We start from the raw sequence: 27,986 nt of genomic DNA on the forward strand, positions 1-27,986 counted from the left end.
GATTCAGTTCCTGGCCTGGGAACCTCCGTATGCCTCAGGTGGGGCCAAAAAGGGAACATTAATTAATAAATCTAATTAATTAACTAAAGTCAAACAAAATAAAAAAATTCGGTTGCTTATTTACAGTACCGATTCAAGTGGTCAGTAGCTACCTGTGACTGGTGATTAGCACATACATGGAACATTTTATTACCACCGGGTGTCCTGTTTCTTCCACTTAGAATGATTTCTCTTTCCTCCCATGTCACATCCTAGATCCAAATTCATCAAGATCCTTTCCATAGTTATTCTGTGGCAGAGCTGGGAAGAAAGGCCCCAGATGCAGCCAGGATGATTTAGTAATAGGAATCAGGAGGGGTAGTTTAAAGAGGTTGCCTAAAGAGGGAGTTCCCATCGTGGCTCAGTGGTTAACGAATCCGACCAGGAACTATGAGGTTGTGGGTTTGATCCCTGGCCTCAATCAGTGGGTTAAGGATCCGGCGTTGCCGTGAGTTTTGGTGTAGGTCACAGACACAGCTCGGATCCTGCGTTGCTGTGGCTCTGGCATAGGCTGGCAGCAACAGCTCCGATTAACCCCCTAGCCTGGGAACCTCCATATGCCATGAGAGTGGCCCTGAAAAGACAAAAAAAAAAAAAAAAAAAAAAAGATAAAGAGGTTGCATAAAGAGTTCCCTGGTGGCTTAGCAGGTCAAGGACCCAGCACTGTACCTGCTGTGGCATGCACAGGTTGGCGCCCTGGCCCAAGAACTTCCACATGCCACGAGTGTGGCCAACAAATAAATAAATAAATAGGTGGTAGAGTCTTCCTTGTGGCTCAGTGGTAACTAACTCGACTAGTACCCATGAGAACTCGTGTTTGATCTCCAGTTTTGTTCAGTGGGTAAAGGATCCGGCACTGCCGTGAGCTTCAGTGTAGGTTGTGGCTCAGAACCCACATTGCTGTGGCTGTGGTGTAGGCTGGCAGGTGCAGGTGCAGCTCCGATTTGACCCCTAGCCTGGGAACTTCCATATGCCTTGGGTGCAGCCCTAAAAAGACCAAAAACAACCAAAAACAAAACAACAATGTTTATGGTGTATTAATTTTTGCATTAAAGGAGAGGAGGGTTTCAGATATATTTGCATAAAGAACCAAGAAACTAATAAAAATGGCTCTACAAGGGAGGTAGACTTGAGGGACGGGGGAAGGAGCAAAACTTTTCACAATACATCAGGAGTTCCCTGGGCCTAGTAGTTAAGCATCTGACATTGTCTTTGCTGTAGCTCAGGTGGCTACTATGGCTCAGGTTCCATCTCTGACACTGGAACTTCCACTTGCTGCAGGTTTTTCACAGTATATCAATTTTATGTTTTTCATTTCTAATCTTGCAAATGTCTGACCTATTCAAAATGTTTCCATTATCATTGGTCTAATGTTTGCTTAACAAATTGATTCTTTTTTCTTTTTTTTTTTTTTTTTCGTCTTTTTGCCTTTTCTAGGGCCGCTCCCAAGGCATATGGAAGTTCCCAGGCTAGGGGTCTAATCAGAGCTGCAGCCGCTGGCCTACACCACAGCCACAGGAACGTGGGATCCGAGCCACGTCTGTGACCTACACCACAGCTCATGGCAACGCTGGATCCTTAACCCACTGAGCGCGGCTAGGGATCGAACCTGCAACCTCATGGTTCCTAGTCAGATCCATTAACCACTGCACCACAACAGGAACTCGTAACAAATGGATTTTAAGTGGATTCCCAATATATCAGTCTCCAGCCTGCTCGTGCCAAGTGTCCCTTTTGTCCTGTGCCCTCCACTCTTCTCTTATCAAATGCCTTTTTGCATCACAAAGACCCAACTGAGGGAAAGAGCTGAGGCAAAGCACTCTGGAATGGAGCTAATTTTGATCCAGTTTGAAATCTAACAGACATGATGCTAAACAATGAAGTAATTTGGGGACCATATTTGCATAGAAATGAAAGTTGGGCTATGTGGTTATGGCAATGATCACAAAGTTAAATAATACTGAATTAATTATGCCTCCTTCTTGCTAACATTTTAATGGGCTAACTATGAGAAAATTTAATTACAGTCTTCATTCTCTCTCTTTTTATTTTTTAAGGCCGCACCCACAGCATGTGGAGGTCCCAGGCTAGGGGTCAAATCAGAGCTACAGCCCCATCTGAGCCACATCTGCAACCCACACCACAGCTTAAAGCAGTGCCAGATCCTTAACCCACGGAGTGACTCCAGGGATGGAAACACATCCTCATGGATACTAGTCGAGATCGTTACTTCTGAGCCACGACAGGAACGCCCAAGTGTTTTCATTCTTAAATGGGGGTAATGGTTATCAATCACTCTCTGGAGAACTGATTAAATTTTTTATTTCACTGGCTTAAACAAATTTTAAGGAAAAGAGAGATAACTGAAGAGCCTCCCTGAAATTTCTTTTTTTAATACCAAGCCGACTCTTCCAATATTCAATCATTAATCTGTATTTGGAAATCTGTAATCATCTAAGGGCTTATACAGCCTTCTATGTAGTAGAGAAATGAATTCATGCCAAAAAAGCAACGCTGTTTAAATTTAGTGTTCAAAAGGCCCTCTCAGTGAGAGGTATTAAAATGTCAACCTCATTTGAAGGAGACATTGTTGACCCCCATTAGGAGGACACGTGCTTGGCTTGGCTTTCCCTAATGGTGGTGATGGATTTGCTCTTGTCCATCCACACACTCCTGCCATGTCCTCTTATGACCTGGGGCAGACATATGCTAGACAGCTGGCTGGACCTGGTCTGTGGCCACTGAACAAAGCAAACCTTGCTGGCCCACACAAAGACTGAACCTGTGACCTTGCTCTCATTAGCTCAATGCCCTAACCACCTGAGTTACATAGCCACCAAAAAAAAAAAAGAAAAAGTGTAGGTTGAATGCTGGGTAGATAGACGTCTGTGTGGAGGAATGTCAAAGCCGGGTGTAAAGTAACATACAGGAGTTCTCTTGTGGTGCATCAGGTTAAGGATCCAGTTTGTCACTGCAGTGGCTTGGGTCGCTGCTATGGTGAAGGTTTGATCCCTGGCAAGGGAACTTCCATATGCCAAGGGTACTGCCAAAAAAAAACCCAAAATAAATAAAATAATATAGGAGTTCCCATTGTGGCTCAGGTGGTTAAGAACCTGACTATTACTATTATCCACGAGAATGCAGTTCAATCCCTGGCCTCGCTCAGTGGGTTAAGGATCCTATGTTGCAGTGAGCCGTGGTGGAGATCACAGACATGGCTCAGATCTGGCATGGCTCTGGCTGTGGTGTAGGCTGGCATCTGCAACTCAGATTCGACCCCTAGCCTGGGAACTTCCACATGCCCCAGATGCAGCCCTGAAAAAGCAAAAAAAAAGAATTGTATTTCAGTTCTATAACACAATTCAACATGGTACCAGCCCTGAAATAAAGTGACCATTGAAATAGAAGTTAACCAGGATGTATTAGGGGATCCCAGAAAAGTAATAGATTCTACATCTCATTTGATCCGTGTTCTCCAGAGCCTTGGGCTTTAAAAAGGGCGGTAGAGATAAGGATAGTAATTGATAAAAGCAGAGGTAAGAACAAGAGCCAAGAACTTGTGGGTAGAAGATATAGAAGCTGTTTATCCAGGCAAAGCTTCATGAAGAGACATCTGTGCTCCATCTACCAGTTTTGGTTGAGTGTCCATGTGTTTTGTGTGTCTGGGGCCTCTGACTACAGAGACCTACCACCATGGAGGGAGGTTCTACTCATGGGACACACAGGCACGGACTGCACTCTCAGGTTGTCCTCAGCTTTGAATATACAGTGATTCTGGTGACAATTTCTAAGGGTCACCATGACTATAGCCCCAACTCAATTCTTAGTGAGTGCAGAAAATCCCAGATTAGATGAGAAATTTCACCACCAGTGTAATATGAGCAGTATCACTGCCACACTTATATTTCAAGGGACGAGACATTTCCCATTAGCCCTTCCTCCTCATCCATTTGAATGGACTTTCCATCATAGGGATGAGCTGCAACAGGATCCTGGTCCACAGGGAGGCAGGCTCATGAATCCCCAACCAGGAGACAACAACTGAATGTGTATCTTGGGTCTCGAGAAGTGTATTCCAGTGAACCATCCAAAATACCACTTTTAAGCTTGTCCTCTCTTGAAAGACACTGCTCCTCCCAGGATAAAGTTTCAATTCCTTACCTTCACATCCAGTAGAAAGTCATGGCTTAGTCTTTTTTTTTTTTTTTTTTTTTTTTTCCGTCTTTGCATCCCCATGCATAGCGGAGGGCTTCCCACATGAAAGGAGTTCAGTCAATGTTGAATGAAGAGAGAACTGATTGACTCTGATCCTAATTGATCTTTCCACTTCATCTCCCTCCACTATGTTTACTTAGTCCTTCCCACCAGGACTCACAATAGACTCTCATTGCCATGGACACGGCCAGCGCTCTCCTCACTCCATGCTTGTTCAGGGGGTTCTCTCCAATGAAGGGTATTAGCATGGATGGAGTGTTTAACATGTATCACTTTGGATATGTTATCTCACTTAATTCTAAAAATTAAGCAGCAGTCACTATTATACCTATTTTCCACAAGATGCTCAGAAAAGGGAAGTAATTTCCCCAAATTCCACATCTCAAGAGCAATTTGAACACAGATCTCTCTGGCTCCGAAATGAAACCTCTCCCTTCTAGGGTATTCTTCTCCCCCCATGAACCCAAATTCTGTCTGTCTCTCCAGTTTGAGAGCAAGCTGCAAGGAGAGGAACTCCTTTCTGTCCACCCCATCCCGTAAGGGCCTCTCGTTCTTTCAACTAATGTTACCAACAAAATGTCTCAGACAGCAGTCATTTACTACCTCAGCGCTCTACCTATTGTTCCTCTCTATTTTCCCTTTTAAATTTTCTTCAATCCCTTTCTTCTTAGCCTGCCTAAACTACAGGTTATAATGTGCCTTATCCCTTCACAAGTGTGGAAGATGCTTCCACAAGTGTCTTCCATGTGTGGTAAGCACCCAACAAAAGTGACCGACAGGCACGACACTGTAAATCAATTATACTTTCATTTAAAGAAGTAATTTTAAAGAGACTGACGAAAACCAACTGACTAATATCAGCACCTCCATCTTCCAAGAATTTTGTGCCCATTCCTATTGTTATGAAAAAGTGCTCCTTGAAGTACTTCTCTCAATGTTATTGTAATAAAGAGAGAAAACACTTGGAAAATCAAACAATGCTTGCAAAATATTTTAAAGTCTTTAATTACTAACTTTCTGGAGCATCTCTGAGATGATTACCATACCAGGGTTAGTGAGATCTCCACGTTAAGATTTTCCTTGTTTCCTTCAAATACCCTCATTTTCAAAGGTTAATTACTTGGTTGTAAAAGTGCACTCCAGAATGAAATTTAACCTATGAGTTCTCCATCTCAAGGTGAATATTTTTGGCAGTTTTTTTTTTTTTTTCAGAAATAGAAAGCCATCTGTTTAACCAATTTGAATACATTCTTATAGAAGAATTTTTAAAAATAGGAATACAGAGGTTCACAGATTTTAAGCTCTTTGGAGTATTGGTAAAACACATTATGACTTTTATGCTTGGAAAAAATATGAAGTGGTGCTTTCAGCTGTAAATCAATACTAGCAAATAAAGCTGGGTGAGAAATGGGGATATCTTTAGGACAAAAATTTTTTGATCATCCAAAATGCTGATCATTTGTGGGCCATAGAAAAGGAGGATTTATTGTTTTTGAATGGTTCAATTTTTAGTAAGATAAAGCACATATAATTTGAGAGAACTTCAAACAGAATGTGGTTCTTATTAATATCACATAACCTTTCCTACAAAACTTTTCCTTTCTCCCGCCTCGCTCCCATTAGAAGCATACTCAACATGTTGACAGCTACAACTTAGGAAGGTGTTAGGCCAATAGTCTCTCCTTTTGAGAAACTGGATCATTAATTCAATATCACATTACTAGTTTTCTTCATAAACCAAATGCACGGGGACAGACTCCATTCTGCAGGGTTTAATCACACACAGGTGGCAAAAACCACAGAACACAGCTCCTAATCAGCTGAGCCTTCAACCACAGATTCACTCCACGCACACGTCACTCTCATTATCATTAGTATGAATAAAACTCTAACTTATTTACACATTCGGAAGAGGCTGGCTCTCAGGGTTGGTGACTAAATATGTACCCATAATAATTACATTGTCCCACTCCCAAATGTGCTTATACATATCAGTATGTTTTGAAATTGAATATTGTCCTCCAGAGCAGATGAATCATTGTTTTCTGAATAACCTGTGAGTTATTTCCTTTGCATTCTAAATACTCACATGCATCTAAAGCTAGCATTTCTGTTTTTAGAAAACTAACAACCTCTAGGACCTCAGGTTGATTTATTTTAAGTCTTGCATACAATAGGCATTCAATAAACATTCACTGAAGAATAAATGAATGAATCCCAACCACCTGAATTTGGGAACCCAGCCTGTGATCACAAAGCCTAGGCCCCAGGGGAAATTCCAGATGGAATGCAGGATAAAAGCCCCCCAAACTAGACTCAGATCTACCTCATGTAATTGTTTCCACTTAATTCTGAGTTTAAATCCCAGGAGGAAATAATCTTAAGGTTTCCAAAAGATCCAGACAGAATTGGTTAGGCAGAGGTCCAAGGTGATAGATGTGACTTTCAGAAGTAGCTAGGACATTCCTTCGTATAAAAGAGCCCTTGGAGGGAAAAGGGGAGGGAATAAATTAGGGAGTCGGGATTGACATATACACACTATTATATATAAAATAGGTAGATAACAAGGATCTACTGCATAGCACAGGGAAATCTACTCAATACTGTGTAATAACCTATATGGGAAAAGAATCTGAAAAGGAATGCATGGATACATAGATATATATCCATAACTGATTTACTTCGCTATACACCTGAAACTAACACAACTTTGTAGGTCAACAATACTCCAGTAACATTTATTTTTTAAAAAAAGAGCCCTTGGAATTTCTCTAAACCTCCTCTGGAGGCCATCTCTGGGCTGGTGATCCCGGAGAGGCACGTTCCAGAGTTGTGTGGTTGTACATCAAAATAAAGCAAAAATGAGAGGAGTGATGCATTCTGAGATCACCCCACCCCCAACTCCCACCCCCCCACCCCTATTGCCACTGTTACTGGTCCAGTCATATCCAGGTAGGAAGGCTGCCCACCTAGCCTGAGACCTGAGGACACGCCAGTGTGTAGGGAAGGAGCCTGATGCAGAGGATTCACGTTTAATGAGCTGACTCCCCTACCAATTGGATGGGGAGCAGAAGGAAGACAAGCACAGCTGTGGGGGAGGGGGTAGGCTCCCTGTTTTCACAAAGGAGCTTATATCAAAATCAACATGCCAAGAGTTCCTGTTGTGGTTCAGCGGGTTAAGGACCCAACGTTGTCTCCATGAGGATTCAGGTTCAATCCCTGGCCTCACTCCATGGGTTAAGGATCCAGCGTTGCCACAAGGTGTGGCATAGGTCGCAAATGTGGCTTGGCATTGCCACACCAGAGTTGCCATGGCTGTGGTATAGACCTTAGCTGTAGCAAGGATTCCACCCCTAGCCCAGAAACTTTCATATGCTGCAGGTGCAGCCCTTAAAAGAAAAAGAGAAAAAAATCAACATGCCAGACAGACACTGTCTAATACCCTCTCACAACACCAAGTTCTTTACACAGAAAGTCACTAGCCTTTATGCCCAATAGGTTATAAGCTCAAAGGAGGCAGAAGCATCCACTTCAAGTTGCTAAAATTTGCCTGCAGAGACCCCAATGCCTGTCATGAGCTAGATGCCAGGTGAATATGTGGCTCTTGAGTGAATGGCAGCAGATAACAGTGGGTTTTGCTCCACCCTGTAGAGCTCATTAGCTGTGCCAGACAAAACTATTTTGCGCCACAGCTGCTCATCAGTAAAATAGGGATGGTAACAGTATTTTTGTTGGTAACTATGAAAAATGAGTTAATATGGGAAATGTACTTTGAATAGGACCTGGCACATAGTAGTAGTAGCAGTAGCAGTAGCAGTAGCAGTAGCAGTAGCAGTAGCAGTAGCAGTAGCAGTAGCAGTAGCAGTAGCAGTAGTAGTAGTATTCCAACCTCTGATTTCTGCTGTAGAGTGGAACCAGGTCTTGTCTAATTGCTAGGACCTCATGCTGTCCTAGAGATGCTCACTGCCCCGTGGGAACATTCACACTTATAATAAAACATCCTCCTTTTGTGAAGAGGAAGTCAAAGCTCACCACTAGATACAATGAACTCTATGAAAGGGCCAATGTCTTGCAAAGGTTAAAAAGATCCTAAAGGAGTTCCCCGGTGGCTTCGTGGGTTATGAGCTGGCATTGTAACTGCTGTGGCTCTGGTCACTGCTGTGGCACAGTTCAATCCCTGGCCTGGGAACTTCCACATACCAGTGAGCATGGTCAAAAAAAATTTTTTAATAAAAAATAATTAAAAGATCCTCCAGCGCAAGAAGCTTATAACCACTCTTGTCCTTAAGTATTAAAAAAAAAAATGTATCCGAGTTACTACCCAAGATCCACTGATATTGCACATAAAAGATAACTTCCCCACACAGTGCGTAATTTGCCCAAAATGCCATCAGTGCAATTTTGACAGGTACAAGGAGATGCCCGATATTGCTAATTGTTCCCTGGGCTTAACCTCAGATGTGATTCAGCTAACTGCTATCTTGGGTTTCATGGTTTCCATGCACGCTGCCTCTGGGGTAATTCTCTGAGGAGTTTCCGGTTATCTAGGACGGTGAGAGGGCCTGGGTGTGTGCGCCCGGGTCACTGAGGAGGCTGTGTGAGTGGATCAGGATCAGGAGCATCTTAAAACGAAACAGCTGCATCAGAAGTGGTCCAGGCCTGGGCGCAATACGATAGCTGCTATTAAACTCCACTTTGAGCTTCTCCTGGCTTTGATGATTTCTTTCTTCCTCTCCAAAGTTTATCATTCTTTTCCTGACATTAAGTCAACCTCATAAAAGCTCAATTTTTGTTTTGGCTTGTATTAAAGTTTTCATTGTGTTGGTGGTGGTTGCAAGATTTTGGTTTTGGTTTTGTTTGGGGTTTTGTTTTTTTTTTTTTCTTTGTCTATCTGGTCCAGGAAAACTATAAAGTGAGGTGGCCCAGCCATTCTAAATGCTCCTGAATAGTTGTGGAACCAGGAATTTTTGTTTCTCTGTGTTCACCTGTCTCACAGCTCCCCCTACCCCTGTCCCCCACCACTTCCTCCTGCTAAGGAGTTGGAAATACCCATGTTTTTCAGGCTGTGTAGCACCAATCACCTTTCTTGGCCTCTCTCATTCCATGGCCAGCTAGTTGAGTTAAAAGGCTTCATTTCAACATCCAAAAATGGCATCCTTGAATACAACTTATTATTCACCATTGTAAGAGAATAAGCACTTAATGCATTGTTGGAATAAAAAATTCTTTTTCTTTCTGACAATTAAAAATTAAATGCACATCAGTTCCTTGGAAAAGATGTGTTTATAATAACGCAAGCAGTGATAGAATTGGAAAGATTGTAAAGAGGCAGTTCTAGGGCCTTATAACCTTACGGCTAGGGGAATCACTTAAATGAACTATAAATAACGTTCCCTTGATTAACCTATCTCAATTCCACTGGTGTATTTTGCATAATCTTTTCCTCAGGTGATCATTAATAAGGCATCACTTGAAGACTATTTAATAATGCTGAGATGAAGTGGAGACTTAAGTCAAGCCCTTCTCATGGGGACTTTTCCCAGCTCCCAACGACCACCTGGGATTCATCTCCATTCCCTGATTCTGTGTTTCAAATCAGCCACTCAAAGATACTATTTGCTGTCAGCAAGTCCCCTGATTTATTTAATCCTTCCTCAAAATGTGTCCTGAAATTCTCCCAATTTAACCCCTATTTGTCATGAAGGCAGCTCCTCTGCAGTGACTAAATCACTCTCCAGCATTGTCAGGTGTTAGCCGAGGCCCTGGAGCTGTGCTGGTGGCCTGGGGAAGTGAGACCAGCCCCCAGCAATACTGTTATGACTTTATCTTCTCAACAAATCATCAATAGATTTTATTTTTCAGTTACACTTATAATCTTCACCACTCCTCTCCAAAAATAAGAACATCCAAGCATACTACAAGCATATGGTACTGTCAGAAACTCAACATATCTTTATATTTCTCATTTTAAGAAGGACAGTACTGTAGTTCCTGTCATGGCACAGTGGTTAACGAATCCAACTAGGAACCATGAGGTTGCGGGTTCGATCCCTGGCCTTGCTCAGTGGGTTAAGGGTCCGGCGTTGCTGTGGCTGTGGCGTAGGCCGGCAGCTACAGCTCCGATTAGACCCCTAGCCTGGGAATCTCCATATGCCGTGGGAGCGGTACTAGAAAAGGCCAAAAAAAAAAAGGACAGTACTGATTCTGTCTATAATATGCACCTATTGTTTTTCGCTGTACATAGTATGATACAGGTTCACATAGACAAGGAGAAAGGAAAAAAAAATAAGTAGAAAAGAAAAAAGAAGGGTCATAAAAATTCTCTGATTGACTTAAAAACAGATTGAGACAATCAAATATGATGTAGTATAGTTTCATCTGGAGTTCCCGCCATGGCTCAGTGTAAACAAATCTGACGTATCCATGAGGACAAAGGATCAATCCCTAGCCTCTCTCAGTGGGTTAATGATCCGGCGTTGCCGTGAGCTGTGGTGTAAGTCACAGGCATAGCTTGGATCTGGTGTTGCTGTGGCTATGCCATAGGCCAGTGGCTACAGCTCTGATTCAACCCTTAGCCTGGGAACCTCCATATGCTGCTAATGCAGCCCTACAAAAAAAAGGGGGGGGGGTAATTGTTTCATTAGCCAAGGGATTAAAAAATAACCATGGTTTGCAAAGCATAGGAAATGCTAGGACAAGAGAGGTGACACTTTTTCTTCCCTAAAAGAGCAGGAAGAATGCACTATAATCAGCAAGAAAAACTGGAGGGAATAGATTCAGTTTTGTGGTGTGCTGAACATCCTCCTTAAAATTCACAACTCCTGTGTACAGCCTCAACCTTCCTCTGTTTTCAGGTGTTCTGAAGACACAGGATTGCACTCATTGAAGGGCAGCCCATTTTTTTATTAATCTTTTTATTTTGAGGTAGTTGTAGATTCTCATGCAGTTGTAAAAAATTATTGAGATTCCATGAACAATTTACCCAGTCTTTCCTGATCACAGACATCTTGCAAATGATAGTGCAGCATCCCCTTCATGGTGCTGACATCGTACAGTCAAGATACAGGACTCAGAGTTACCGTCATGGCTCTGGGGAAATGAGTCTGATTAGCATCCATAGGGATGCAGGTTCCATCCCTGTTCTTGCTCAGTGGGTTAAGGATCTGGCATTCCCGTGAGCTGTGGTGTAGGTCACAGATGCGGCTCAGATCTGGAGTTACTGTGGCTGTGGCATAGGCCAGCAGCTACAGCTTTGATTTGACCCCTAGGCTGGGAACCTCCATATGCCACAGGTGTGGCACAAACAAAAAAGATGCAGGACTCTTCCATCACCAGGATCCCTCTTCTTGCCCTTTTATAACCACACCCACTTTCCCTCTACCTCCCCCCTCTTAACCCGTAGTCACCACTAATCTTTTCTCCATCCCTATAATTTTGCCATTTAAGAATACTATATATTCAGTAGGTTAAGAACCTGACTAGTATCCATGAGAATGTGGGTTCGATCTCTGTCCTTGCTCAAGTGGGTTAAGAATCCACAAGCTGTGGCATAGATCACAGATGCGGCCCGAATCTGGTATTGCCATGGCTGTGGTGTACATCTCAGCTGTAGCTCAGATTCAACGCCTAGCCTGGGAACTTGAATATGCTGCAGGTGCAACCCTAAAAGGAAAAAAAAAATTCTCTATAAATGGAACCACAAGTATGTAATGATTGGGGTTGGCTTTTCCCCCCAGCATTTTTCTGGAGGGATTCTTTTGGTTTGTTGAGCTTATCAATAATTTATTCCTTTTTATTGCTGAGTAGTATTCCACATTATGGATGTATTGTGATTAACAGTATGTGTTTAACTGTTAACAGAATGGTTAACAATTTGTGTGCCCTTTGAAGGACATATGAGTTGTTTCCAGTTTGGAGCTATTACAAATAAAGCTGCTATAAACATTCATGCACAGGTTTCTGTGTGAACCTAAGTCTTCACTGATCTAGGATAAATGCTCAGGAGTGCAACTGCTGAGTCACACAGTAGAAGCATGTTTACTTTTTAAGAAACCGACAGAGTTCCTGTCGTGGCTCAGTGGTTGACGAATCCAACTAGGAACCATGAGGTTTCGGGTTCCATCCCTGGCTTTGCTCAGCGGGTTAAGGATCTGGCGTTGCCATGAGCTGTGGTGTAGGTTGCAGACACAGCTTGGATCCTGAGGTGCTGGGGCTGTGGCGTAGGCCGGCGTCTACAGCTCCGATTAGACCCCTAGCCTGGGAACCTCCATATGCCGCAGGAGCGGCCCAAGAAATGGCAAAAAGACAAAAAAAAAAAAAAAAAGAGAGAAAGAAAGAAAGAAAGAAAGAAAGCTGCCAAACTGTATTCCAGACCAGCTGCCCCATTTTTCTTCCCAGCAGTATCACACGAGTGATACAGTTTCTCTGCATTCTCTTTGGCATGTGCTGTTGTCATGGTTTATTTTTAGCTAAAGCCAGAGATCCAGTTCAAGACAAAAATTGCTAGCAAGATTTTCAAATTTAACAAACTTTATTATTTTTAACATTACTCAGAGATCAAATAAATACGCACATTCCTATATATCCCTATATATATATATATATCTCAAAACTATGTATACAGATAAATATGGCTTATTGTTATATAACTACATATAGTACATATATATGTGTACATGTATGTATATCTCAAAACAATATCTGCTCTCTTTAAACTCTACAACTTAAAAGCTGTGCACTTTAGACAAGTTCCTTAACATCTCTGAAGCTCAGTTTCCTGATATCTAAAAACTACTCCTCCAAGTAAGACACTGTATTAAAGGAATAGTATGTGTAAAGAGCTGTTTAATGAATGCTGAGTCCCTTCCTCCACATCACTCCGTTTGAGCCTCATTTATTCTAACCTACAGGCTTCCTCTCAATCCATTCCCAACACCTCTGAGAACCACTGCTTCCATTCAGTTTTATAGCTCTCTCTCCCCTCAGTTTAGATAAATATGAACATAGCTTAAAAATCAGTTAAGATGATGGAACAGAAATGGCATAACTGCTTTCAGAAGACAAGCACAAACCCAGCTCTGCCACCTATGACTGTGTGAATGTGGGCCATTATTTCACGTCTCCAATCAATGTCACTCTTACATCTTTAGAATGGACAGACTCAGACCTGCTTTACCTGTCCTCCAGAGCTGCCAAGTTCAATTGAAAGAAATACGTGAAAGCAACTTGTAAACAGTAAAGAGCTACACAACTACATGGCAGGTAAAACAAGGGGAGTTATAGAAAATAAAGTCCAGGATCCTGAAAGGTCCCATTCATTCTGCCATGGAATGTCAAAGTAGAGAAATGGCAGGAGCCACAGAGATTTCTGAGTCTAGGACAGTGATGGCCTAGAGAATGGGGTTCAAGAAGACCATACTACAAATTCTCTTTGCATTTGTTTATGTAAACAGCCAGAAATGAATTCACCAACAGCCTCACTTGGTCCTCATCAACAGTTGCCCCAGGCACCCATGGGGTGAAGGAGATTTCAAGGGCAGAGGAGCTGGGAGTTCCCCCTCAATGATAAGGAAGAACAAATCTGACCCCATATTGCATCTGTTTATTTTACTTTAAAGTTTGTATTCTATTGGTTTTGCTATAAGTTAATCACTAAAAGAATGTTACCTATAGACTGAAATATACCTGATAGCTGATTCTCAGTGCTCTGACCTTCAAAGATAGAACACTTTTCCATTCCTGCAGAGATATTGCAGAACAGAAAATAACATTTTTCTATTTGAAGGTTTAAAGGAACACTGTAGCCAGATCTACAAGACAGGAAAGCTGAAAGAACAAAGGATTCTAGCACCAAGAAGTTTGCAACAACCAGCCACATCTCCCTCCCCTTTTTGTATAAGCCCGAATTCTAACTCAGGTAAGATGGTTCTTTGGGACACTAGTCCACCATCTTCTCAGTCTGCTTACTTTCTGAATAAAATGGCCATTCCTTGCCACAGCAACTCATCTTTCAATTTATTGGTCTGTCCTGCAGCGAGCAATAGATTTTGGACTTGGTGACACGCTCACAAACTCACATGGACTGAGATGTGTTAGGGTTTATCTGGCTCAGTTAGGTGGAAGCAGATTATGTAATTTAATTTTAACTCAACTAGCCTTCACCAAACAGACAAAGGGCTTTAAAAGATTCCTGCAACAAGCCTTAGATTGAAGATAATTCAAAAAATACAGGTTTCAGCGAGAAAATGACAGAATTGATACTGTTCTCCCTCTAAGATAAATACTGTAGTCCTAAAGCCACAAAACAAGGCAGAAAGGCAGACAATATGAATCCAACAGTCAGTCAATCAAAGCATCCTTAAATGAGTTGAGACTATTTAAAATGTAGTTTAGCATCCACTACTGACAAGGCTGAATCTCACCTTAAACTATTTAAATCTATGGTTTAATTTTTTTATCTCATTTTTTTTTTCTTTTTAGGGCCACATCTGTGCCATATGGAACTTCCTAGGCTAGGGGTCGAATTGGAGCTACATCTGCGATCTATGCCACAGCCTGTGGCAACACTCGATCTTTTATCCACTGATCAAGGCCAGGGATAGGACCCGCATCCTCCAGAAGACAATGTCAGGTCCTTAACCTGCTGAGCCACGATGGGAACTCTTATCCCAAACTTTTTAAATTCAGGTTTTGCACAGGTTTATCAGCAAAGTAGTGTGGATATATAACTTTCCAATAAATATACTTTAAATGTGTTACTATTGGGGTACACAATTAAAATAATGAGACCATCGACCTAGGGTATCCTAGTTCTTTAAGGTGTTGTTTTCCCCAGTTTAGACTTTTGTGCTAGACACCAACAGACCACCACACATGGACATGAGGGCATGAGGGTGGATTTTCTCTGTCAGTTTGGCAGGTTGCTCTCACTAATACCATGTCCCTATACTTTCTAGAGCCTCTAAAGACTTTGCCTTCATCCTGTCAAGCTGGTGGTCTGGAAGCCACTGTAGACTCCTCATTCAAATCTCTACGAAGCCCATGGGTTGTCAACACCCCAACATTCCGTGACTCTCGGGAAGATATCTAGCAGGTATCTCTATCACTCTTTATTGTTGTACTGCTATGCCAAAGAGAAGAGCTAGTGTTTATTAAGCACGCACTCTATGTCAGACCCTCAGCTAAGGGCCTCGTTGTGAATCACCTCACCACATGGTCATCATGACACTGTGACAGCCTCTACAGTTATTATCCACCTTGTCCAGATGTGGTAAGTGAAGCTAAGGATGCTTAAGTAATTTTCTCAAGATCCCATGCTGATAGTTGCTCTAGTCAAGATTCAAAATTGTGCATCTGACTTGAAACTTCCTCTTAATTATGTATGCTACTTTACATGCACAATAATAATAACTTTATTTCTATGTACTAAGATTTCTGTACAATGTACTCAGAATTAACTTCTAAAATTTGTCTCATTCTAAATGTGATTTTGCTTCATCTTGGGATCAAATATTTACCAGAGCGACTCATTAATCTCATAATAAACAATATAAGTTACAATTATATTTACTGGAATTATTTCTACAAACAGATTTTGAAAAATGTATCTTACCAATCCTTGAAAAAACTGCTTGAAATTATTTCTACCATGAAGCAGTGCATAAACAATAATACAATCAAATGTATCTGGCTTACTGTTTGCTCAGATGTATCTAAGATTATCAGTTAAAACTCCTAGCAACCAAGGCAATGAGAAAAACTCAGGGTGTCATCCATTATTTCCACATATTCAGATAGTTCTTGCCCATAAATGTTGAGGAATCCTGAGTTCTCTTCTTGGATGTCCTCTTTATGAATACCTAGATTGTGATTTTAAAAGTGCTATAATTTACAAAGCACAGCCCACACCACATGGACTGAAATGCCACTTTCTTAACATGGCTATTTTATCCTTGATGAACCATCATATTTATCCTTATAAACACTTCATTAAATATCGCTCTATCTGAAAAGTGAAAAATTCAGCATTCAATGAACAAAGCACTTCAGTAGCCCATATATAATTTATATTTGCAATAAAGCAAAAATAGTCACTTGATTCAATTCTTTGATTTTTTTATTGCTGACACCAGCATTACTTGAATAGCACAAGATAACAAGAACAATGTTTGAAAAAGCAGAATGAATTACTATGAATATAAGAGGCAGTTTCTTGCTTTATTTATCCCAGACCAATAACAAAGTTGCCTGCTTTCTTCCAGAAAAGTTTTTTTCACCTTTTTGCAGCAAGTTGGGATTCATGGAAATCATTTCATGGATATAACTTTATTACTTTAACAACAATTTTGGGGGGGTGAAACCAATGCTTTTTGACACCAGTTGTGACAACATGCCTTCATTTAGAAAGAACAATAGTATAGTGGCTTAATATTTTAATCAAATATTAAAAATCAAGGTAGCTAGTTTTTCTCCATATGTCAGAATTCACATATATTTCCTTGATAGGGCTTCCTCACCCAGTGAAAAATCTCTTTTAAAAATTACTCGTGGCTCGGCAGGTTAAGGATCTGGCATGTCACTGCTGTGGCTCTGGTTACAGCCATAGCATGGGTTCGATCCCTGGCCGAGGAACTTCTGTTCCCTGAATGGCAATGAGTGCAGAAAAAAAGAAAAAGAAAAGAAGGGGGGGGGGGAGTCACTGAATTAAAAAAAAAATGAAAAAAGAAAAGAAAATGGGTTATGCAGATCCAATACATCCCTCTCCTATTTATAGACCAAGAGCCAGAGCCTGCTTGAGAAAACTTTCTTTTTCAGATTTTATGTTACTGCATGCCTCCTGGCTCTTATTTTGCATCCCTCCTTAAGCCATCGTTTCACAACTGTAACGAGAAAAAAGCACTTACTCATTTTCTCTGATTTCACATCTTCACTATTTTTTTTTAGATGGACCATAGCAATCTTAAAGGAAAACTCCATTTTTTGGTAAGTTCTGCCCTTGCACAAGTGCACTGCCTCTTTGTCACCCAGTAGAAGCAGGGACTCTTATTTCCTGCAAAGGTATTAGGGAAGTGCTCCCAGCTGAAGGTATTTATTCAATTGCAATTGTTGTTTGGAAGTCTAAAATACTAAGGGTGGTTCCAGGAGCTACTGTTTAAAACAATGCAATGCCTGTTTAGAGGGAAAAATCAGTACTTGAAAATTCTGAGTTGGTTTAAATAATAACTGCATCCAAAAAAGAATTCTTAAAGTAACATTTATATGCCAGGCACATGTTTTTAATTTTAATAACATTAGCCTACCTAAATAAATATGTAGACCCTAATAGTTATTCTCTTTATTTTGATATTTTTGTATATTATTCTATTTTAGTGAGTTTGCAAAGAAGCTAATGAATAACAATGAAAGAAAAATATCTATCTGTCAGTAACAAAGTTGTTGTGGTTTATAGTCATGGCAAAATGCTGTGTTGGAAAAAATCTGTTAAAAAGTAATAGAAAACTGCTCTAATTTTGAAAGAAATGAATGCATATCCCTATAGGATAATGTCAGATAAAAAGAAATCTGTGTTCTTTGTACAATTGTGTTTGCTGGCATTTATATAAGCATAATAATGCTTTCAGGGTACTTTCATAGTTGTTCACTTAACATGGGATTAACATCAAAATCTTCGTAATTATCTGAGATCACGCATTTGAAAGTGGTGTGACAAAACATGTTAATGGTTAAAACATTCTAGCAGTTTTAATACTAAACAGATTAACACACATGAAAGTAATACAATTTCTGCATTGAACAATACGTCAGACTAATTATTTGGGTGAAGAGAGAATTCTTACGAAATGGTACCCTTTCTAGCTACTGCTTTCTATTCTTGTAGAAATACTATAGCAATCGGCTAGGAAACTGCATGAGCAATACGCATGGTTGTGCATGACTCATGGATCTGAAATATTATTCTGTGGCTTTGTCATCACACAATTTTAGGAAACCACCACTTCTGGGGTTTTCTTTAAGTAAAATTGAGAACCAAAACATGACAACAGGAAGACAATCCAGAAGAGCGAAGGTGGGATTATAAACCAATAAATAAATAAATAAATAAAGCATAAAAGAGATTGCTACTTGGCAAGAACAGCTAGGCATTTCTTTTATAACCACCGGCAAACAAACGTAGGTCCACACCTTATTCATTTTTGAATAATAAAGAAGCATATTTTAATATATACCCCAGAGACTTTTAAAAATATTTCTCTGCCTCAACCGTCCCACCTGGACATGAGAAGAAAATGGGTAGTCATTTATAAAGTAATATGAAACTATAAATTAATTGCCCATCATGCCCACGTTTTTTGAATCCACATGGAAATGGACCTCACATCCCAGACCTAATTATATTGTAATCCTTGTTGCATTCAGTTACAAGGGTCAGGGTGGGGTGTGAAATCTTGGAAACTGGAACGTAACAAATGCAGGTGCCTCCCCCCCCCCACCAGACACAGAATGTGGGTTAAAAGACGGTAACTGTGTAACTTCAGCTGCGCCTGAAAGGAGGTGGGGGTGTCGAGGAGTTAAATCATGTTGTTTCCCTCTTATGCAGAGAGAATCCATAAAAAGAGATTTATTATCATATTTTTCTTTTTAAAATGTAGTATTTGTTTTCGACTTTAAAAGTGCTCCTCGGTATGGAGCACAGTAAATATTACAATTTTGTTAAACAGCAGCCAAGATTTAATTGTCTGTGAAATATAAGACTTAGGACCTTATTCAAGTTAACTACTGTTCTGCCGACTCCAACGAGGCTGGCCTGTGGTGGCCGAACTCTCCGGGCGCTGCCACTTGCGAAGGTGGCCCGCGGGTTACTGGAGGACTGGAGCGGCCGCACACCCGAGGGAGCCCAGCCCAAGGGCTTGGAGTTTTATTCCTCCTGCAGCCGATTTGAAGTGACTTTGTACAAAACGTCAAACAAGAGTAAGCAGCCACAGAAAACAGAACAGCGTGCTAACAGGTTTACCATCGAGAGAGAGAGACAGAGAGAGAGAGACAGAGAGAGAATCCGGGAATGGCTAACCAATGCTGGAGAGAAAGGGCATCATTGGGTGGAAAAGGGAAGAAAGGAAGCTGGGGAGAGGTACACCAAGGGCTCCACATGAGCACTGCACAGTGTATCACTACTGTGGGCACGCCGGCCGCTGGCCAGGATGAAGCCCTTTAACTACGCTCCGCGCTCCTGGCACCGGGTGCTGGAAAGCCTCGGCCGCCCGGGTCCCCTCCCCGCCCGCTCTCTCCTCCCCGTTCCCGGCCGCGACGCCCCCTCCCCTCCCCGCGGCGGCTCCGAGGATCTTTCCTCCACCGCCAGGTCCATAGAGAAAGCGGGCGGCGGCAGATTTGCCCCGGTGGCATCGCAGCCACAAGCCTACCCGTAATTGCAAAGCAAACAAGGCTGAAATATTGGATTGGTCTCAATCGTGACAAGATCTACGCTTTTGCCGCCAATTTGTTTGCGCAGCTCTATTTAAAGGGCCTTGATTGAGGAAATGTTGAAAATAGCGGGGAGGGTTCCCTAATGAGACCTCGGGAGGAAAGCGCGGGGGACTCTGGCGCGGGCGGGGGAGGGGCTCCGTTAACCCCTTCCTGCCTGCCGGGGGCGAAAAGCCCCGGAGCCGAGCAGGTCTCCATTGCGTGCGGCCCCGCGCCGTGACACCCCTGAGGCTGCGGCCTGAACTCCGGAAGCGCCCTCCGATGCCACCCGGCCCTCGGCTGTCCGGCCAGGTCCCGGTAGCTGGAAGAGAGGGCGAGAAACGCGAGAGGCAGGAAAAGACACACACGTTTATTGCGCGCAGCCCGGGTGTGTCGGGCATCCAGCCCTGTGTGCGCCTTGATCTCACCTATCTGCCGCGCGCCCCGCGGCCGGCGTCGCTGCCCCATTGGTCAGATGCGCAAACCAGGCTTAGAGAAACCAGCGGGAGGGAGCCGGAGCCCGCCACGCCAGCTCTGGAGCTCGGGAGGCTGAGGGCCCAGGGGAGGCCAGGCCGGGCTAGGTCTCCCCCTCTCCATCCCACACCGGCGACACAGAGCCCTCGCGCGCGCTGTCCAGCCAGGGAGCCTTCCCTGAAGCCTTGGCGATGAAGGTCTGCTACCTTTGGGATGACAGGGTCCTTCCGCCTCTAGCCCTGGTTGCTTTCAAAATAAAGAAAATTGAAATCCGATTGCAACTGGGGATGCGCGGAATTCACTCTATTTTGCCGTCCCTGTTACACAAGCTGTTTAAGCACCCACTCGGCACAGAGCCTTGATTGGGCTCTCAGGGAACCCACAGTCACAGGAGGGGAAAGACATGTGCCCAGGGATCTACCAGAGAGAAGATGAGGGAGCACCAACGGGAGTTCAGAAAAAGGGAGACTTCATTTGGGGAGCAGAAAGAAGAGAAGTCATACCTGGAAAAGCTTCCTGGAGGAGATGGCATTTACATTGGGCCCAGTGGAAACCAAGAAGTGTGGATTCTCTAACAAAGGAGAGAGGCATGTTGTTTGCCAAACCCACTAGCAAGTCGAGGGGTGCCAGACCCACAACAGGGGACAATCAAGGGGTCAGACTTTGGCCATCTGCTGATCCCCCAGCTGCCCCTCTAACTTGGAGAATGTGAGTTGATCAAGTTGTGAGCCAAAATTCTAGTGTCTTTTAGGATTAGAAGCCTAGGATTGCGGAGGATACCAGCGGCTGGACTTTGACCCTGCAGGGGCCCTGGACTTGGGCCAAAAGGGACTGTTAAAGGGCAGGCAGGGGCAGGAAAATGGTACAGGGCACTCTCACCAGGGTTCCTATTAGAGTCACATATTACCAGGCTTTCCCCAGAGAGATCTGCTCAGAGATGTACCTTGGCCAATCGGAAGTTTGTCTTTCTGGAGTCACAAGCAGAGGCAGACTGGGAAAACCGAAGCCCCTGGGAGAGCAGGGAGACCTGGTTTCAGTGAGACTTCCCCAAGAAGGATCTGCGCCTTCTGTCGGCAAAACAAAAGAGCATCAGCCCCACGGGTCTAGTGGAGCCTGTCAGTGTGTTCTGAATGGAATTCTGCTTTTTCTGTACGCAACCAATTCTTCAGTTTGGAGTTGGATGCTTTGCAAGCAGAATGCAGTTCCATTTTTTGTTCCTCAAGGTTTTGGCCTGTGTTAACTTTGGTGGGCATTCGCACAAGTATTACAAAGAAAATGCGTTCTCTTCTGGAAGTTGGAATAAAGTCATGCCTCTCCAATCACACTGCAGATATAGAATCTGTAACAACAAATTCGCCTCCTGGTGCTGCGAGTTCCCAGCCAGCATCCTGCCTTCTCTGTTTATGTTACAACTTTTCTGCCTGCAATTATTTTTATTTTAATTTTCTGTCACTTTAACAGAAACCAGAGCCTTTTCCTTTAATGTTTTGTACACAACATGTTCATTTGGATAAGATGTTCTTTCCTATCCTCTTATAGCTTGCCTTTCTCTGTGTAGCATTCTGCATCAGGAGTTTCTAATATTTCTACACCCCCCCCTTTTTTTAAGAACTTGTCCCTGTCTTGCTTTATTTGTTTGTGTGAAATTTAGTTTGAAAGGAGATCAGAGAGAGCAGGAGGGGTTTGTAATAAGAGAATGACCGAATGACCCAAAGGCTGATTATCTGTCATTAACTGGAGACTTGGTGTACCCAAATTACCAGGGAGACCTCAGTCTGCCGGATCCAGAAAGGCAAGCGTGGAATGCAGGGCTGTTGAGGCTCGTGGTGTTGCAAATGAAGACACTGCCCACACATTTTCTTAAGGAGGTTTCCTTCAAAACTCAGCTCAGGTTCAGTGGACAAATGCATTACATTCTGACATGCTGTACCCAGGTTATAAAAAAAAAAAAATCTCTGCTGAAAGATTAACTTCAATGTTTCTATAACTAACTTTTCTGTTGTTTCATTAGGATCAAAATTGCAGTTAATTGTCTAAGCTCCAGAGAATATTGAGAAATCAAGCCAAGCTGCTTTTGATCTGCTAAACACAAGCCTTGTAAAAATCGAGGTTTGCCATTAATATCAACAATAAAATGGTTTCTTTTTGTTAACCTGAAACCTAACCATCTCGGTGAGACCTTGTCTAGAAGCAAAGGCCCTGGAAGAAAAGAGAAAGAGTTTGGAAGAAACTGCCAGGGATAGAGAAATCTATCTCTGTGAATTTGCAAAGGAGGCTTCAAAACATGACTTCCTAGAGTGCAAGCCACACTGCAGTTAGAACTGAGAATGCACTGGGGCCTCAAGCCACAAACAGACCCTTCAGTCACGAGGGTCTGTGGACGAGTGGTTTGTCCACAGCCCCACATTTTAAGCTGCCATTTGCTTTTATTTTATTCTGAACCTCAGACTGTATTGCAGACCAGTTGATGTCTATTACCTACCATTTCCTTGGAGTGTGTTTTCAAAATCACAATTTCTTCCTCATCTGAATGTTGAATGCTTTCCTCCCGGCTTGGAAGAAAATATTGCAAGCGTGTGCAGGTAATTAGATTGAAACAAGAATGTGAATGATTAGTTAACATAAATCCTAAGGAGTGTATTTTCTTGCGCAGCTTTTGCCCTAAACTCCATCTATATTTTACTGCAAAATAGCAAAGATTGAATTTACTGTCCCTCTTAGGCCCAGCATAATTACATGAATAACTCATCCCATGTATGCTTCATGCTGCCTTTGCATGCATTATCTTTTGTTCCCTTCAGTCTGGGTAAGTATTTTAGCTTTACACACAAATGTGGATACCTGGCAATGAATCTAGTTCTCCCCAGTCAATAAAGAACCTCCAAGATAGCAGCACATTTGCCAGTTAATGTGAAGACCTAGTCATTGATTCTTTGGAGAAAATGCAAATTCCCACTGCCTATAATAGTGACATTAAGATTTGTCTTACACATTGTACACTTTAATTATTGTACCTAGTGTAATACATCAATTATGGTTCAGTTTTAAAATATTTTTCTTAAAGGGCTTTACTTAAGGCTGAACCAGTGTCTTATTCTTCAACACTTTCAGGTTCTATGACACCAAAAACCTTGTAAATGCAGGTTTTGCTGGAAGGCAAATTGAAGAGAGTGTTGGAGAGAAGGGGGGAGGTAGGGAGGGAAGGAGGGTAGAGAGTGAGGGGGGAAGAAAGAGAGAGAGAATGGCCAATTGGGGGGGAATGGATTTACAAGCACCCAGCAAGTTCTAATTTTCTCCATTGACTTAAATGTTTCCTAATCAACATGGAACAATCAGGCCCTCCACAGTCACCGTTGCAAGTGGATCAACTCCTCCCTGCCCTGTCTGCACGGATCTGCTCAGATGGGAAAGAGGAGGCAAGCTGGCTCCCTTACAAAATACCCCACCCCCTTCCAAAATCAAAAAAGAAAATGCTCAGAAGAAACGAAACCTCCTAAGAGCCAAGGGCAGCTCTTTCTGCCCTTCATTTCTCAGACAGACAGGATGAGTCCAATCAAACTTGATTCTGCTTTATAGATGTGTACTTGGAGCACCATCGTATTGCTGGAGCCACTGTCATTTGCCAGGTCTGAAGACCACCATATCCCAAAAGTTTAAACCAGAAAGGGAGGGACCACAGAATCCCAGTTAGAATGGAGACTCTTGCCGCCACTGTTCTAGATGACCTAAAGTTTCTTGGGCTAAATGGCTAGCACGTACAACAGCTCAACTCAATCCTACCCTAAGACAGACAGAAAGGCAAAGTGATCAGGGTGTCACACGAAGCACCATTCTTGTAGCAGGTGAGGCTAGAGTGGCATCTGCAAGAACACATTGCTTTTTCTGCCACCTTCCGGGTTTGATGTTCTTTCTGGGGTTCTTAGCAGGTTCTGGGGGCCACCTTATATACGAGCATCATAGGTATTCAAAGAAATGCTCAGAGTCACTTCTGCTATGTTGGTTAGGGAAATGAGGTAAAACGAGATTTGAAAAACTGAAGGGAATTGAGCCATAATTCCTGTAAACATAAAATGTGTGTTTATGGCCCTCTGGCCTGGTTCTTTTCAGGTCCAGTTTATTTTGAGTTCTCATGAGCAAAACACAAGATACAAACTGCCCTTGCCTTTGAAATAATAAATACCTCGAAAAGATCTGTATTTTCCCTAAAAACAGACTGAAGTTTTTAAGAAAATGTTTAGTTTAAAACAGATTGATTTTAAAAATACTATCTCACAAAACCAGAATGTCTGCAAGAGAGTGTGCAGCCTCTCGGGGCTCTTGGAGTCTTTTCCAGGGGAAGGGGTGGGAAGGAAGGAAAAGAGACAAGAGACATGAGCCCAGAATAAATGTTTGACCCCAGTTCTGTCTGCTTAGCTGAAGGCAGATGCAATGGGCAGCACAGGGTGGTGGGGGCGGTGTTGGGGGAACACATCAATAGCTTCAAGGATGGCAGATAGTCCCCCAAATCAGGACTGCCCCCTTGTTCCAGAAAGCCATCTCCCCACCCAGGTAAGACTGATTGCAGCTGGGCCTCAGAAAAGGGGAAGCACTTAGCATGCCCTTGCCTTGCAGGATTCATCTTGAGGGCACCCCAGCCAGCAACTTTGCAGCTGCTCAGCCCCTGAAGTATCGGACCCTGTATCCTTTGGAGAGTAGCACACTAGACGCCACACTAGCACAGCCCAGGATGGGGTCCCCAGGCTGACGGCTAAGCCAGGAGCTTCACCTTCCTCCCTTTTTTCCCCACCACTAACATTACCTCCACCACAATCACCTCCACCGAGCTCCCCACAAGGCCCAGGCCACCTAGGCTGGAGGCAAACCTGAGGTGGCATCTTTGCCTCACGGTTTTCCAAAGCAGCAAACTAATCCAGCCTCCCACTAGACCTGGAGCAAAATGTCCCAAAGAGGGCACTGCATGAAAAGAGTGGACTATTTGGTTGTGCATTCAGACTGGAAATCAGATGGTTAAGGACCCTGGAGTTCTCCCATTTGTCCCCTACCCCCCAAGCCACCACTTGAGGGTGGTGGCCTCTGCATTGTGGCTTTCTGAGATTCAGGAAGCCCTGAACCCTTGGATCACATTAATTAACTGGTGATGACACGGCCAGTGAGCACCTATGTTCAGATTAGTATCTTTTACAACTTTTTTCTGTCCCTTGTTGTCCATCTATTTTATCACTTCCAGGTTCTTGGGGACCATGAAGTGGTTCATCCATTTTGTTTGTTTGTTTCAATTAAAATAGCATGAGAAAGGTGGAAAGTAGCACGTTCTGGGGACTTTGAGGCCACTAGCCTCTAGTGGACACAGCATTGGGTCCTTGGCTCAGCCCTCTGCCTGGTCTCTTCATCCTCCTTTAGATTCTCTAACCCCTCTCTGTTCTGAAAGCAGCCTACAACTACTGTTCCAGCATTTTTATCTGTTCCCAGACAGGGTGCAACCATCTTATTTTGTCTGCCTGCTCCCAAGGCCTAGATGTGTTTTTATAAACAGATTTTTTTTAATGTATCAAATGTCAGAGGATTGAACTACCAGTATTTACACATGCCTGCCTCCCCAGCGAACATGTAAACACAACCCTGACCACACTACCTATATTTTTTCCTTGAAGAACAAGGTCTTTAATAGACTCTCCTTGTGCTCAAAACTGTAGACCTACCCAAGGTGGGTGTTTGAAGCTCTAGATGGCTATTTTGTTCTGAGCCCAAAAGGCACTTACCAACAAATCTGGTTTCACCTACTTCCCACCTCTGTTCTCTGCTGGGGGCACAGGGAACACTGACCCTTTGCTGCAGGGACAGAATGGGCCCTCAGGAGTTCCCAGCCTGGGTTTCTGCCACTCTGCCTGAGTTCCCTTTCCTCTCCTTGAAGCCCAGCCACCTAAAACCTAAACCACGTTCTCACCGCTGCTACCCAGGGCTTTGGGATTAGTGGCTGGCAACCACCAGAGTCCCTGACAGCACAGAAGTTGGGTTACCCTCCCAACCCTACTCTCTATTCATGCTGACCTTGCCTTCCACTCCCAAACCCTACCCCCAGGGGAAAAAAAAAAAAAAGCAGGCAAGGAAAAGACCCTCCCTCATCGAATCCTTGGAATGGGACACCCTCTGCATCTCTGCTGCCTGGGCCCTGATTCCGCCTGCCTTCCAGAATGGACCCCCAAGGCGGAGGAGTTGGTCTCCCCTGGGCGTCCCAGGCCAGGCCCAGCGAGGAGTCCCCTGCCGCCCCCCCCCCCCCGACCATCCCAGTCTTTGGCGCACTCCGCGTGGGACACTCTTTTCCACACAGACCCATCCGGCAGAATCCTCAGCTTCACAGCGGCCTCCCCTCAGGGCTTCTAGCCAAGCCTTGGGGATCATTTCAAGCTCCTGACACCGGCCACCCCCACGCCCCACCCCTACCTCTTGCAAGCTTTCTCTAGGAGCTCAGGCCACAGCCACTCGGGCGCCGCGGCCCCGGTGCCCTGCGGCCGGGTGACTTACAAGTAGAGATCCATTTTCCGTTATAATGCGTTCAAGATCACGAAGGCCAGCAGTCTAAACATCCACGAGCCGTCCTCCCGGCCTGCCTCTTAAACTGGTGTTTAATGGTTCCCCTCCGATAACTAAACCTGCTTTCCACAGATGCCCGCTTTTATGGGAGAGGCAGGAATGCAGAGATATATTTATATGTTTGTTCATAAAAACTGGAAAATAAGCTCTGAACACGCTGTAAAAAATATTCAGTTACTTACCAAACAGGCTAGTTAAACCAGGGGAACACCGATACCCGCCACACAACATAGATTCGGGGAATCGAGGTGCCTGCGCTTTGAAGTCGCCCAAGGTCTTCGCCGAGGCTGGTGTCCCTGAAGAACATGGAAATAAGAGCATTTACAACTGGCGTGACCGTTAGTCCCGGGGTCTCAGCCACGATCTCCAAAAACAGCCACAATATCACCACCTGCCCAGATGGCCCCAGCCTGGGTAACGTGGTGGGTATATCCAGCGACGATGAGGCGGGCGTTTCCAGCGTGCGCCCAGGTCAAAGCCTCAGCTTTGCCCGCGGCGCCCCGCCGCCAGCCTCGGCCAGAGACGCGCCTTTGTGGGGGCGCAGCCGCCCGCCGCCTCTGCTCCCACTGCGCCCGCTGCCTGCTGGTTTTCTTGCCTAGGTTACCTACAGAACACTTCGAAAAGCAATATCTGCCTTCTTTCCCCACCCCCCTTCAAACCAGTAAAGAAAGCGGAGTGATACTGTACCTGATTTGAGATTCTTCAATATTTGAGACTTAGGGGAAAATATTTTAATAGTGAAGCATCTGTTAAACACTTGCATTAACCTCTGGCTGATAAAAAAGTTTTTTTTTTAACCCTGCCCCCCCCTCGTTTTAATTATCTTATGGTTATGAAGGGGCAGCCAATCCTGAAAGAGGACCTCGGCAATTAGCAACGAGAACATCAAAAAGTTTTATTGCGGAGAGCGCGAGGCGCCGCCCCCGCCGCCCCGGGATTGGCGTGAGGAGCCTCTGACGACATATATTAACCCGAGCGGCCCTAAAGATGTAGCTGTACATGGAGATCTTGCTGGGAAAATCCGCTTGCTCCCCTCACGGCGTCCAGTCCCGGAGAACAGCCGCCGCCGCCGTCACCCAGGAGCCCCCACGGCCGCTGCGCAACAGCCCTCCAAGCCCCAGCCGCCGCCTTCGCGCTCCAGGGCGCCTGCAGGGCTCAGATCCTTCCCCCGAAAGGAGAGGCTCTGAGAAAATGGATGCACTGAGACCTCT

The 27,986-nt window shown here is 43.8% G+C and overlaps 1 protein-coding gene across 6 annotated transcripts in view; it reads right to left on the bottom strand.

The window, feature by feature from the left end:
* The window catches only part of LOC100517194 (uncharacterized), an 80,037-nt gene extending 52,387 nt beyond the window's left edge, over nt 1-27,650 (bottom strand). The window contains exons 1-5 of one of the 6 annotated variants that reach the window (XM_084994761.1): nt 27,463-27,650; nt 26,958-27,071; nt 21,128-21,251; nt 20,688-20,755; nt 16,303-20,032 (exon numbers count right to left, since the gene is read on the bottom strand). In XM_084994761.1, the coding sequence (XP_084850887.1) occupies nt 19,713-20,032; nt 20,688-20,755; nt 21,128-21,251; nt 26,958-27,071; nt 27,463-27,538 (702 nt within the window). In that variant the 5' untranslated portion in view covers nt 27,539-27,650 and the 3' untranslated portion in view covers nt 16,303-19,712. Of the gene's footprint in view, nt 1-16,302; nt 20,431-20,687; nt 20,756-21,127; nt 21,252-26,957; nt 27,072-27,166 lie in introns of those variants that run through there. The other 5 variants (XM_021073071.2, XM_084994762.1, XR_014826528.1 and 2 more) reach the window with 5 other exon arrangements.
* Between the last annotated feature and the right edge of the window lie 336 nt (nt 27,651-27,986).

The sequence above is a fragment of the Sus scrofa genome, chromosome 14, assembly GCF_054392235.1.
Source record: "Sus scrofa isolate SSC_HxYL_T2T_F1_AM1 chromosome 14, Sscrofa_HxYL_maternal_Yorkshire_Landrace_v2.0, whole genome shotgun sequence".
In the NCBI taxonomy this organism is placed as follows: Eukaryota; Metazoa; Chordata; class Mammalia; order Artiodactyla; family Suidae; genus Sus; species Sus scrofa.